At 36.7% G+C, this 13550-nt stretch overlaps 1 protein-coding gene across 1 annotated transcript in view; it reads left to right on the top strand.

Annotated features, from left to right (window-relative positions):
• Positions 1–13550, top strand: part of CATSPERB (cation channel sperm associated auxiliary subunit beta) — a gene marked incomplete at both ends in the record, with an annotated part of 137568 nt that overhangs the window by 20074 nt on the left and 103944 nt on the right. Inside the window, 6 exons of the mRNA XM_080913138.1 lie at positions 1618–1713; positions 1842–1960; positions 4136–4168; positions 12101–12167; positions 12574–12620; positions 13186–13335. Coding sequence (XP_080769264.1) covers positions 1618–1713; positions 1842–1960; positions 4136–4168; positions 12101–12167; positions 12574–12620; positions 13186–13335 — 512 coding nt within the window. The remainder of the gene's footprint in view (positions 1–1617; positions 1714–1841; positions 1961–4135; positions 4169–12100; positions 12168–12573; positions 12621–13185; positions 13336–13550) is intronic.

Here is a 13550-nt window from a genome sequence, read left to right on the forward strand (position 1 = left end):
TTTGTGCCCTTCCAGAATGCCTTAACAACCATCATGATATTCCACATGGCATTTCCTTCGACCAACGAACTTAATTTCATAGCCAGAGAACTGCAACAGTGGGCCTATGATCATAGGTCTTAGTATGTTCACTGGTCTTAGTATGTTTCACGGCACCCTGAAGCTACTGTCCTGGTAAAATAAGGAGATGGCATTTTGAACACAGTTATAACACAAATTTTGTGGCAGTAGTAGACTGGATGGCTGGGTCAAGAATTTCTAGAAAGTGGTATAAACTTTGGATAGGATCAAATATATGCTACTATCTCTCCTATACCCAGGATCACAGGTCTGGGAATCGAGGGGTGATAAAGGGAATAGTCCCATTTACTATCACTTCTAGTGATTCACTAAAAAACTTCTGCTTTCAGTTACCACAACTTTAAGTTCTGTTAGCCCTGATAATATAAGGAGAGGCTAAGTTTAACTTGGCTGAGACTACACAAACTCTCTGGTGGGGGTAAAGGTAGGGGGCAATGCAGGTTTATGTGCTCCAGGACACAAAGGCCCGAGGCAAGGAAAGCAGTGGTCTAAACTCCTACTAATCTCCAGACAAGATTTTTGGGGTCAGATATGATTTAACCTCACTGCTACTCCAGACCAGCACTTCCTAGTTTTACAGTATCTCAGCCCCCAAAGGGCAAAAGGTATATCATGGGAGACATAATTATGACCTGATTATTGGTTTCATTTGGAAATTAACCATGAGGTAAAGAAATATGATTGTTTTGTCAAGTTGACAAGGGGCAAACTCATGATGGCAATTCTTGGCTGTCAGCCTCACTACATCTATAATCTACTAAAAGATAAAAAGTCTGGGTACAACTGTGAGGGATCTTTTTCCTAATTAAATCATATGAAGTGAATAGACTCACCTTTACGCAGGGATACACCCACTGGTGGCATCGTATATAGAGAACATGGAAGAAGAAAGCTTTAGTTTTTTTTTTTTTTTTTTTTACTTGCTTGCCCTTACTGCTGCTAGAAAGTGCATTCCTTCATTGGCATTAGATCCTACTTCTTCAGGATTCTGGAATACGTTCAAGATCAGCTGGAACACCCAGCCTGGTGGACTGAACAATTGCTGCATTCCTGGACTTTCCATTGGTAGACAGCCATTTTTGGAGCAACTGAACTACAGCCTGTATGGCATTTTAATTAATCATTAATCCTCCTCATATAAATGTGTGTTTGTAGAATATATCCATATATGTATTTACATATATACATATATGTGTACATGTGTTTAATATGTTTAAAACCTAAATACATATGTATTTTTTCATTTGGAAATTTGGATTTGTGATGATTTGATACATATTCAAGATAGATAGATAGATAGGTAGATAGATAGATGGATAGATAGATAGATAGATAGATAGATAGATAGATAGATAGATAGGTATATGGGTGGGTGTGTGTATGGGTGGATGGATGGATAGACTGATAGAGATTCATTCAGTTCTAGTCAACCTTGTTTAATACAGCATGGAGGAATCTGGATTGAAGGTGCAGCATGCTTGTGTTTACAGAGTTCTCTAAAGTTGCCTGGCTCTAATTACTTTTTTTTAATGGTAGGTGTTTTCATAGGCGAAACCATTTATGGATTTTGGACCTATGAGGATTGCATATGGTTTGAACTGACAGATGTCATCTATGCAGAACTTCAAGATGGTAAATTTTCTGGCTGTCTTCATCTTTATCATTTCATTTATATCAAACTTCATTCAATATTTTTGAAATGTCTTCGCTAAAGAGCTCTCTGTTTCTAATCCAAGGTGTGATTTTATTTCTTTCTTCAGAACACAAAGGGCTTACAGTGATTGATTTGGTTTTAACAAATCATTTTTTAATCATCCTCACCTCTTTGGGTCTTTATGTAAGTAGTGATCTTCGTCATGCAACCTATTCACGGATAAAGGTATGAAAATTGCTTTGTATTTCCTTGGTACCTTTTAATATTGTCTGTGGTATACAAAGATGTATTTTTCAATTGAGTGATGAGTAGTTGCCAGGAGCCATCTAGAATAGGCTAAGGCTAGCAGATTGCCATCCTGCAGGCGGCCACTGTCGTTTGCATCAGTAGCAGATGAACTCTATGAGGCAAGGTCCCAAAGAGATCTCAGGATTACTTCTTGTAGCGGATATGCTTTTCTTCACATTATTAAATTAATGTAATAATCCCTCAGCATTAGCCCATCCTATTGATCACATTTTGTGCAAATAAACATAAAGATGAACTTTCATGAATTCATGCTATTTAGATAAATTAATGATTCTGTTTAATTCCTGATTTGATTACAATGATTTTAGAAAGCAAAGTTTAAGGCATGGCCTTAGTTGCTTTGCCAGAAAAATGTAATAAAGTTAGAATCAGAATAGAATGTGCCCACTTGTCATAAAAGTAAGTAAAGGCTGCACAACAACAAAAAAAATACAACGAGCTTTTATAATCAAACTAAAAAGGAGAAACAGGCTGGGAAAAATTGGGCTCAAGGAAAAACATTTATTTCCATGGATAAAACCACAGGTGTGCACTATGAGAAGGCAAGGCTATGTAAAAGTTGTTGTTTTAAATGTACAACGATCATATTAAAATGAAACACTGCTTTGAACTTAATATCAACATCTTTTTGTAACTCCTATTTTATATAACATTTAACTCTGAGGAAGTTTTCTAAAGAACTTTTTGTCTAAGATATAAAAAGTCCAGAGAAAAGAAATAAATTTGTTGTTTGGATGGTTTGGCTTGAAGAGCTCTACCCGATCCATCCATCCATCCATCCATCCATCCATCCATCCATCCATCCATCCATTCAATTGTACATGTCTGTTTTTCTATATATGTGTGTGTAGGCATATGTGTATATTTGTAAGAGTCCATGAATACTTGTATAGTTGAGGCAGATGGTTGACCCTAGTCAGAGCGAGGGTATATGAACGTACATGGGTCTGCACATATTTGTCTGTAAAGACATTTAAATTCTTTTCCTTCCTTCCTTCTTTGGTTCACAAAGAGCTAACCAGCCTAACCAGAGAGGTTTCTGGCTGCTTGGACAGAGAAGCAATGGCAATAAACCATGTACCTAACATCCAGCCATTAGCAACAAGCGTCACTAGATCTAGAGCCCTGCAGCTTCTGGCCTCAGAGTAACTTAAAGTCAAGACAGGCATAAGTTATTATAGAAAGCAACCCTATGCTTGTTTCCCTCAATGGCATCAGAGAGGGCCCAGCCTTGTGTAAAGCTCCCAGCAAATAACATATTTGTAACCAATAATTGTAAGAATTAAAAAGATGTGACTATGATTCAGTAACCTTTCCTTTCATAGTCGTTGGTACATGAGTTGAACTTGGCGCTACCATCCATATATTTCTTACCATCCATAGTAAAATTTAAACATATGCAATGGGAAAGATATCATTTACCCACATATACTTGTATATCTATTTATTGGTCAATAGGGCCCCAAAATGCTATAAGGTAAACGTTTTATTAAAAGTAACAGAAATTAAGTGTTGTCTGAGAAGTGATACGTGCCTATGATGATGCATGTGCCAACTATCCTGATGATAATAACACACCTACGAATATATTGAAATGTAGTCCCGTCCCCATACACATATAAAACTACCATCTGATTAAAAATTTAAAAACCCCCAAATTCTGCATAGAGCGACATAGAATCCTGTTGGGAATTTCCGTGATAGGGCAAATAAAATTATTCCACCCAGAGGCAAGTAGAAATGAAGTTGGAACTGTTTATTTAGGACTCGCTACAGAGAATAGAAAGTTTCCTCAGGCAGAAAGACATATAAGAAAATAAAAGCTAACATAAAGTTGGGATGAAGAGAAGAAAAAATGTACATTTAGATGGAGTTATATGCATATAATTAAGTTCCATTGAGAGACTAAAGGGGAAGCCACATTAATATTTGGCCACATATTTGCTGGAACACAATAGAAAACAAAGGGTTTTTTTTTTTTTTTTTTTTTTTTTTTTTTTTTTTTTTTTGTGGTCCAATTAAAATACAAAGTTTATGATGACTTCAAAAAGGAACCACATTTCTTCTTTTTCTTCTTCCTCCTCTCTACAGTTTTCAAGAGCAGACTTTTGTGGATTTGAAAGGGTAAGACTTTTGATTTCCTAACAGTGGTTTAGAAGAGATACCTATTTACTTGATGACTTGCAAAGCAATGATTCACAATCTAGATTTTCCTTGCTACAATAAAATTATTTTCGCTTTAAACTAAAATCTTTTCTCTATAGCGACCAGGCCCCCTTTCTTTCATACCCACAATTTCCTGCTGGTTGTTTCTCTCTGGGCTTGCTGAGATGGCTCTGGAGATTGCTCACATTGCTATATCAGGACATATAGCTCAATGGTAGAGTCTTTGCCTTACATGTTCAGCCTCTGCATTCAATTTCCAGCAACACCAATATATTCAACGTATGCAGACAGTGACTTGTTGTTCTAGTGAACCAATAGAACATAAAAATTATTTCCCCAAACTCAGGGTACTCTGTTTAAACAATAGAATACAAACCAAACTAATGAGAACATGGCTCATGGCAAGGTAGAGCAGTAGAGGATTGACAAGTAGAGGATCCTGCAGAGGAAAAGCTTATCCTCAGGACTTAAACTACCAATCCTGTGACACTGAGCTGTTCCAGTTAGATTCATAGAGAAAAATGCAAGAATAATAGAAACAGAAGGAAGAGGCATAGCATAGTTCAAGGCCTAGTAAAGGTTCTATATTAAAATTGCCCAGATTAATAATGATAACTATGGTATCCTACAAACCTGAAGGCTTTTCCCCCCACAATGATTTTTATTTTATTTTTCTCTATTCATCTTACTTTTTAAATTTTTATAAAATATTATTATTGCTCACAAAATTTGTTACATAATAATGTATGATGAATACACGATTTTTTTTTTTCTAAGAAGGACTGAGGCTTTCACATTTTGGCCTTCCATCTTTTTGAGCTTCATAAGGTCTGTGAATTGTTTCTTGGGTATTCAGAGCTTTCCAGGGCTAGTGTCCAATTATCAGTGACTGCATATCATGTGTGTTTTTTTTGTTACCTGGGTTACCTCACTCAGGATGATAGATTCAAATTCTATCCATTTGCCTAGGAATTTGCGAGGCCATTGTTTTTAATAGCTGAGTAGTACTCCATTGTGTAAATGTATCACACTTTCTGTATCCATTCCTGGGTTTTTTCCAGCCTCTGGCTATCGCAAACAAGGCACTAGTAACATAGTGGAGCATGTGTCCTTATTATATGTTGAAGCATCTTTGGGGTATATGCCCAGAAGTAGAATAGTTGGGTCTTCAGGTAGTACTATGTCCAATTTTCTGCAGAACCACCAGACTGATTTCCAGAGTGGTTATACCAACTTACAACCCCACCAACAGTGGAGGAGTGTTTCTCTTTCTTCACATCCTTGCCAACATCTGCCATCATCTGAGTTTTTGATCTTAGGTATTCTGACTGGTGTGAGGTAAAATCTCAGGGTTTTTTTGATTTGCATTTCCCTGATGACTAGGAATGCTTAGCATTTCTTTAGGTGCTTCTTTGCCATTCGGTACTTCTCAGTTGAGAATTCTTTGTTTAGCTCTGTACCCTATTTTTAAATAAAGTTGTTTAATTCTCTGGAGTCTAACTTCTTGAATTCTTTTTATATATTGAATATTAGACCTTTGCTAGATGTGGGATTGATAAAAATACTTTCCCAGTGTGTTGGCTGCCATTTTGTTTTCTTGACAGTGTCCTTAGCCTTACAAAAACTTTGCAATTTCATGATGTCTTATTAACCGATTCTTGATCTTAGAGCATAAACCATTGGTGTTCTGTTCAGGAAATCTTCCCCGGTGCCTATGTGTTCTAAGCTCTTCCTCACTTTCTCTTCTAATAGTTTCAGTGTACCTGGTTTTATGTGGAGGTCTTTGATCCACTTGCACCTGAGCTTTGTACAAGGAGATAAGAAAGAATTAATTTGCATTCTTCTGCATGCTGACTGCCAGTTGAACCAACACCACTTATTGAAGAGGCTGTCCTTTTTCCATTGAATGCTTTTTAGCACCTTTGTCAAAGATCAAGTCATCATAGGAGTGTAGGTTCATTTCTGGGTCTCCAATTCTGTTGCATTGATCTACCTGCCTATCTCTGTACCAGTACCATGCAGTTTTTTATCACGATTGATCTGTAATACAGCTTGAGGTCAGGGATGGTGATATGCCCACAAGTTATTTTATTGTTGAAAATAGATCTTGCTATTTTAGATTTTTTGTTGTTGCAGATGAAATTGCAAATTGCTCTTTCGAACTCTATGAAGAACTGAGTTGAAATTTTGATGGGGATTGCATTGAATCTGTAGATTGCTTTTGGCAATGGCCATTTTATGATGTTGATCCTTCCAATCCATGAGCATGAAAGATCTTTACATCTTCTGAGATCTTTAATTTCCTTCTTTAGCGTCTTGAAGCCCTTGTTATACAAATCCTTCACTTGCTTGGTTAGGGTCACACCAAGGTATTTTATAGTCTTTGTGACTATTATAAAGGGTGTCCATTCTCTAATTTCTTTCTCTGTCTGTTTATCATTTGAGTAGAGTAAGGTAGTTGATTTGTTTGAGTTAATTTTATATTCAGCCATGATGTTGAAGTAGTTTATCAGCTGTAAAAGTTCTCTGGTGGAATCTTTGCGGTCACTTAAGTATACTATCATATCATCTGCAAATAGTGATACTTTGACTTCTTTCTTTCCAATTTCCATTCCTTTGACTTCTTTTTATTGTCTAATTACTCTGGCCAGGACTTCCAGTACTATATTGAATAGGTAGAGGGAGAGTGGGCAGCCTTGTCTAGTCCCTGATTTTATTGGAATTGCTTCAAGTTTCTCACCATTTAGTTTGATATTGGCTACTGGTTTGCTGTATATTGCTTTTACTGTGTTTAAGTATGAGTCTTGAATTCCTAATCTTTCCAAGGCTTTCAACATGAAGGGTTGTTGAATTTTATCAAATGCTTTCTCAGCATCTAAAGAGATGACCATGTGAGTTTTTTTCTTTGAGTTTGTTTATATAGTGGATTACATTGATGGATTTTAATGTATTGAACCACCTTACATTCCTGGGATGAAGCCTACTCGATCATTGTGAATCATCGTTTTGATGTGTTCTTGGATTTAGTGCTCAAAAATTTTATTGAGTATTTTTGTATCAATGTTCATGAGCGAAATTTGTCTGATGTTCTCTTTCTTTGTAGGGTCTTTTTATGGTTTAGGTATGAGTGTAATTGTGGCTTCGAAGAATGAATTGGGTAGTATTTCCTCTGTTTCTATTTTGTGGAATAGTTTGGAGAGTATTTGTTCTTGGTCTTCTATTAAGGTCTGATAGAATTCTGCACTAAACCCATCAGGTCCTGGGCATTTTCCCCTTGGGGGTCTTTTGATGACTGCTTCTATTTTTTTAGTGGTTATGAATCTGTTAATATGGTTTATCTGATCCTGATTTAACTTTGGTACCTGGTATCTGTCTAGAAAATTATCCATTTCCTCTAGAATTTTCAGTTTTGTTGAGTATAGGCTTTTCTAGTAGGATCTAATGATTTCATGAATTTCCTCAGCTTCTGTTGTTATCTCTCCCCTTTCACTTCTGAATTTGTTAATTTGGATACTCTTTCTGTGCCCTCTAGTGAGTGTGGGTAAGGGTTTATCAATCTTGTTAATTTCCTCCACAAACAGGCTCCTGGTTTTGTTGAATCTTTGTATAGTTCTTTTTGTGTCTATTTGGTTGATTCAGCCCTGAGTTTGATTATTTTGTGCATTCTACTCCTCTTGGGTGCATCTGCAATAGCTTTTAGGTGTGCTGTCAAGTTGTTAGTGTGGGCTCTCTCCAGTTTCTTTTTGGAAGAGCTATGAGTTTTCCTCTTAGTAGTGCTTTCATTGTAGCCCGTAAGTTTGAGTATGTTGTCCCTTCATTTTAATTAAATTCTGAAAAGTCTTTGATTTCTTTCTTTATATCTTCCTTGACCAAAATATCATTGAGTAGAACATCATTTAGCTTCCATGTGAATGTTTTTTTTTTGTTTTTTTTGTTTTTTGTTATTGAAGACCAGCATTATTCCAAGGTAATCTGATACTATGTATGGGAATTATTTTAATCTTCTTTTTATCTGTTGAGGTCTGTGACCTCTTTTGTGACCTACTATATGGTCAGTTTTGCAGAAGGTGCCGTGATATGCTGAGAAGAAGGTATATTCTTTTGTTTTAGGATGAAATATTCTATAGATGTCTGGTTTATCCATTTGGTTCATAACTTTTGTTAGTTTCACCGTGTCCCTGTTCAGTTTCTGCTTCCATGATCTGTCCATTGATGAGAGTGGGGTACTGAAGTCTCCCACTATTATTGTGTGTGGTGCAACATATGCTTTTAACTTTAGTAGCATTTCTTTTATGAATATGGGCACCCTTGTATTTGGAGCATAAATGTTCAGGATTGAATGTTCCTCTTGATAGATTTTTCCTGTGATGAGTAAAAAGTGTCCTTCCTTATCTTTTTTGATAACTTTTGGTTGAAAGTCTATTTTATTCTGTATTAGCATAGTACTCCAGCTTGTTTCTTGGGTCCATTTGCTTTGAAAGTTTTCTCAACCTTCTCCTCTGAGGTAGTGCCTGTCTTTGTTGCTAAGATAAGTTTCCTGTATGCAGCAAAATGCTGGATTCTGTTCATATGCCTAGTCTGATAGTCTATGTCTTTTTATTAGGGAATTAAGTCCATTGATGATAAGAGATATTAAGGAATAGTGATTGTTGTTTCCTGCTTTTTTTTTTTTAAGAGGTAAATGTTTGTGTGCCTTTCTTCTTTGTGGTTTGTTGCAAGAAGATTAATTTCTTGCTCTTTCTGGGGTGAAGTTTCCCTCTTAGTGGTAGAATTTTAAATCTATTATCCTTTGTAGGGCTGAATTTGTGGACAGTTATTGTCTAAACTTGCTTTTGTTCCTGAATATCTTGGTTTCTGCATCTATAGTAATTGAGAGTTTTGCTGGATATAGTAACTTGGGCTGGCATGTGTGTTCTCTTATGGTCTGTATGATGTTTGTCTAGGATCTTCAGTTTTCATGGTCTCTGGGAAGTTTGTGTAATTCTGATTGTTCTGCCTTCATATGTTACTCCTCTTTTTTTTTCTGGCTTTTAGGATTCTTTCTTTGTTTTGAATGTTTTGTGTTTTGACTATTACGTGTCGGGAAGAATTTCTTTTCTGGTCCAATCTATTTGGAGTTCTGCAGGCTTCTTGTACATTTATGGTCAACTCTTTATGTTAGGGAAGTTTTTGTCTATGATTTTGTTGAAGATAGTTACTGGGCCTTTTAATTGGGAGTCTTTGCTCTTTTCTACATCTATTATCTTTAGGTTTTGTCTTCTCATTGTGTCCTGGATAGCCTGGATGTTTTGCATTAGAAGTTTTTTGATTTTTGCATTTTCTCTGAGTGTTGTACCAATGTTTTATGTATTGTCTTCTGCCCCTGAGATTCTTTCTTCCATCTTTTGTATTCTGGTGGTGATGCTTGGGTCTATGGCCTCTGATGTCTTTCCTAGGTTTACCAACTTCAGGGTTGTCTTCTTTTGTGATTTCTTCATCGTTTCTATTTCTGTTTTCAGTCACGTCACCTGTGTGGTTGTGCATTCCTGTAGTTCTTTAAATTTTGTGTGTTCTCTTTAAGGTTTTCAACTTGTTCCCAGACAGCAATGCTACCTGGGCCCTGAATGTTCTGGTCGACCTCTCTGAGATAATCAGTGGAGAGGGAAAGTGGATTTGCCCCCCTGCTTAGGAGTGACAGCTCTCCTGAGGCTTTTCCCTCTGACACCCAGCAAATTAGGCTGGCGAGACTGGGCTGGGTCTGGCCTCGGGCAGGAAGTGTCTGTTCCCAGGTAGCACAGCTACTAGGGGCCTGAGAGTTCTGTTAAGACTCTTCAGGATATTCAGTGGATAGGGAGTGTGGAATCACCCCTGGGCTTAGGAGTGAGAGCCCTCCTGCTGCTCTTCTGGGCACCCAGAAACCTGTAGGCAGGCTGACAGTCTTGATGAAACTCACTAACTCTTTAGGATAATTAACAAGTAGAACTTAGCAGTCAGACAATGAAACTCATGGTCATGTTAGATACTAGTTTAGTTAATTATAAAAATGTTTCCTAGTTTGAATAGGTATTAAGTAGCTAGAAAAAGCAATTCATACGTACTATACACAAATAAATTGACTTCAAAAGCCTCAGAGATATACAGAATATGGCCTTTAAAGATATTTTATTAATTTGTGGCCTTTATGACAATAAGATAGGTCTGCTCCTGGCAGAACCCTGGTCAACTTCAAAGAAGATGAGCAATCAAAGAACCTCTGTGTGGAGTTTGCTTCATATGTTATAAGTTAAGCCATTCATTGGGCAAGAAAATGCCCTTGCTTCAAATGCAGACAGAATACTGTCCAAACTGGGCGTACTGGATTATATGGCCAAGCTTTGTCAGGACAAGGTAGGCAGGTCCTTTATAATTCCACCTTCATAGAAATGCCTGTCAGTTATTCTGGATTGAAGATAGATACTCCCATTTTATAGAAAACTTCAGAGAGACTGTCCAGGTGGCTAGCTATCTCTGTCACTTTTATGGTTTTGAAAGCTGCTTTCCTGTCCATCTTGTAAAGTCAGGTAACATTTATTCCTTCTCAAATCTCTGATTGGTTGAAGACTAAATAGTTTCAGTATCGATATCAAGCTCAACTTGTTTAGGATTTAAGAAAATGCTTTTAGGTCTATTCATATTGATTTAGGTATAGAACTTTAGATTCATAGGATGAATAATAGGATAGTTCTCCAAGCTTGCCAAATACATAGAGGTAAATTACATTATTGTAAGAGAAAGAGCCTTTTATTGAACTAGAGGGAAATGTAGGCATAATATTATTGTGCCCTGTGTATAGAGTATTCTTGAATTGTTCAATGCTGATTTCCTCTGCTCTCGTGTCTGGTTGCAATCTGGACATGGCATTGTAATGCTTATTCTAAGTATCTCCTGCTTCAACATAGCATAAGCATTGTTCCCCATTCATTCTCTGATTTGACAATAAAAGCTGAAAAGCCAATGATAGAACAGGGGAGCAAGCGAGGCTGAACTTCCTCCCAGCCAGGGAACTGGGTGAGAGATTGGAAGTGGAGATTCAGCTATGAGGAGGGGTCCAGGAGAAATCATAAGAAAACAAGTGGACGAGAGAAAAACCATAAAGTGCAAGTATCTTGGGGATTTGGGCTGGCATATAACCAGATTACCTTAGAGGATTAAAAAAAAAATCAGTACTGCTCAATTATTGTGCCATAAAGCTGTTAAATAAATAAAATAGTCCTTCCTCTATTATTTGGGAGTTAGCAGGGTTAAGAGAAAACCTCCACATTTATAAAATTGCCACTAACAAGTTATACTAATTTTCTCAGTGGCCCACACATTATATTAAAAAAAGAAAGAAAGAAAAAGAAAAGAAGAGGACTTCCTTGTCTCAGCTCCAACTGGAAAGTTGAAACCTTCCCCTAACATAGTTTCTCATCTTATTATAGTTAATATTTAACAAAAATAATTTTACTTGTGTAGCACTTCTTTCTTAGGACCAGTTCTTAGTGCCTTTATATTGCTGTTATGAGTCATTATTAGTCTTCTGTGAAGGTTCCTTCTGCACTGGTGAAGCCAACGTGGAACAAAAAACAAATAAACACATGCACCACTCTAACTGTGGTGAAGACCGAAGCAGCTTCTAGGTACGTTAGAAAGACACCGCATAGTCGAGAACCCCATCATGCCCATGCACTTCTTTCTCAGTGACTGTGACAATGTGAATTGCAGTTTCTTGATTCTAGTCTTCAGCTTTTTTATATGTATACAGATTCTCTTTTCCTTAATTGGGCCTACATTCACAAATGATCAGAATTTTGAAATTTTAAAGTAAGTTTCTTTTTAACATCTAACTTTATATATGGCCCACTTGATATTTTCATTTATATATTTATATAGGTTGACTATGTCAGAGGAAAACTGTGGTATAATGAAAAATGTTTTGCAAACAGAGAAAGTTTTGAAGGTAAATTTCACGACAAGTACACAGACTTTTATCACCGTAGATTATCTATATAGACCAAATAAAATGCATTAAATACAACATTGAATAAAATGCAACGATAATGATTATGTATGAATTAATGACCTAAAAATGAGAAAACCCGGCTGACTAGTGGTATATACCTGTCACTCCTTTAACATTCAGGAGGCAGAAACAGGAACACTGTAGACATGAGGCTACCCGGGGCCACATGCTGAGAGAATTTTCCTAAAAATGACTGTGGCACTGCCGCCCAAATGCAAGAGAGCTGTGTTCAAAGATCTCTAACTGCCATTTTATCTTATATAGGCAGCTTTAGTAACACTAATTCTTTCTAAGTAAAAAGTATAGATGTTGTTCCTAATTTTTGCACCTTTGTACTTTACAGTTGATTATGTTACTATCACTTTCAACAGAAACAGGACCCTCAGTGAGGTATGATATAGAAAACTTCCACAGGTAGGAATCTTTGTTAAGCATGATTTCAAGAACTGTTCTTAGTCTGAAATTTGGTACTTGAACACACAGAAATACCCACTAGTTCCAGTGGTATCTCCTTGTGTACTTAGTAGCAGATAACCTACTTTTGTTAAAGCTAAATGTATCTAGTGTCTCTAGACAAATACTCCATATCAGAGAAGAGTTTCCTTCCAATGTTTTTTAAAAATAAAATCCACCTAGGAAAAAAGGAATAGATATTAAAGAATTTAAGCTATGATTTCTGAGTCATGTGTAGAATTACAGACATGCATTTCTAGCAGTCAGTAGGTGGAGGCATAGAAATCTGTGCTACATAGATCTAAACCAGCCTGGGTCACATAGTAAGAACCATTCTGTGTATGCACCTGTGCATGTGCATGCAAAAGAAAAAGGGGAGGGGGCTCACGGATATATTCGTGGCCTGTCAGAAGAACACAATGGTTCATCAGCTTATTTTCCTACAGTAAGTAGTTGGAATTTATGTTTCAGAAACAGTTTTCTCTCTCTTTCTATTTTGCAGTCCAGTTCCTGTTTTTTTAGTCGAGAACCATTTCTTGAGTGGATACCTTGCGTATATTTTACTTATAAAGATACAAGATCCATTCCACATGTGACAACATTTCTTATTGACCAAGAAACTGACAGTGGAATTTATCTTTTCCATATGCAAGTACGTCTTATAGTTCAGAGGGTTTTTGTCTGTTATCAACCACTACAGACTAATCCTCACAGACATCATTTCCAGTTTGCCATGGTCTCTGGCATAGAAATTGACAAAGTCATTTGTGGAATAGCTTGCTCTTGAACATTTCTTTTGATTTGTCATTTGAGTGTATAAAAATAAGTCAAAATGCTATTTGTTTTCTGATTGTTTGTTTTCCCCAG

The sequence above is a fragment of the Micromys minutus genome (assembly GCF_963924665.1).
Source record: "Micromys minutus genome assembly, chromosome: 1".
In the NCBI taxonomy this organism is placed as follows: Eukaryota; Metazoa; Chordata; class Mammalia; order Rodentia; family Muridae; genus Micromys; species Micromys minutus.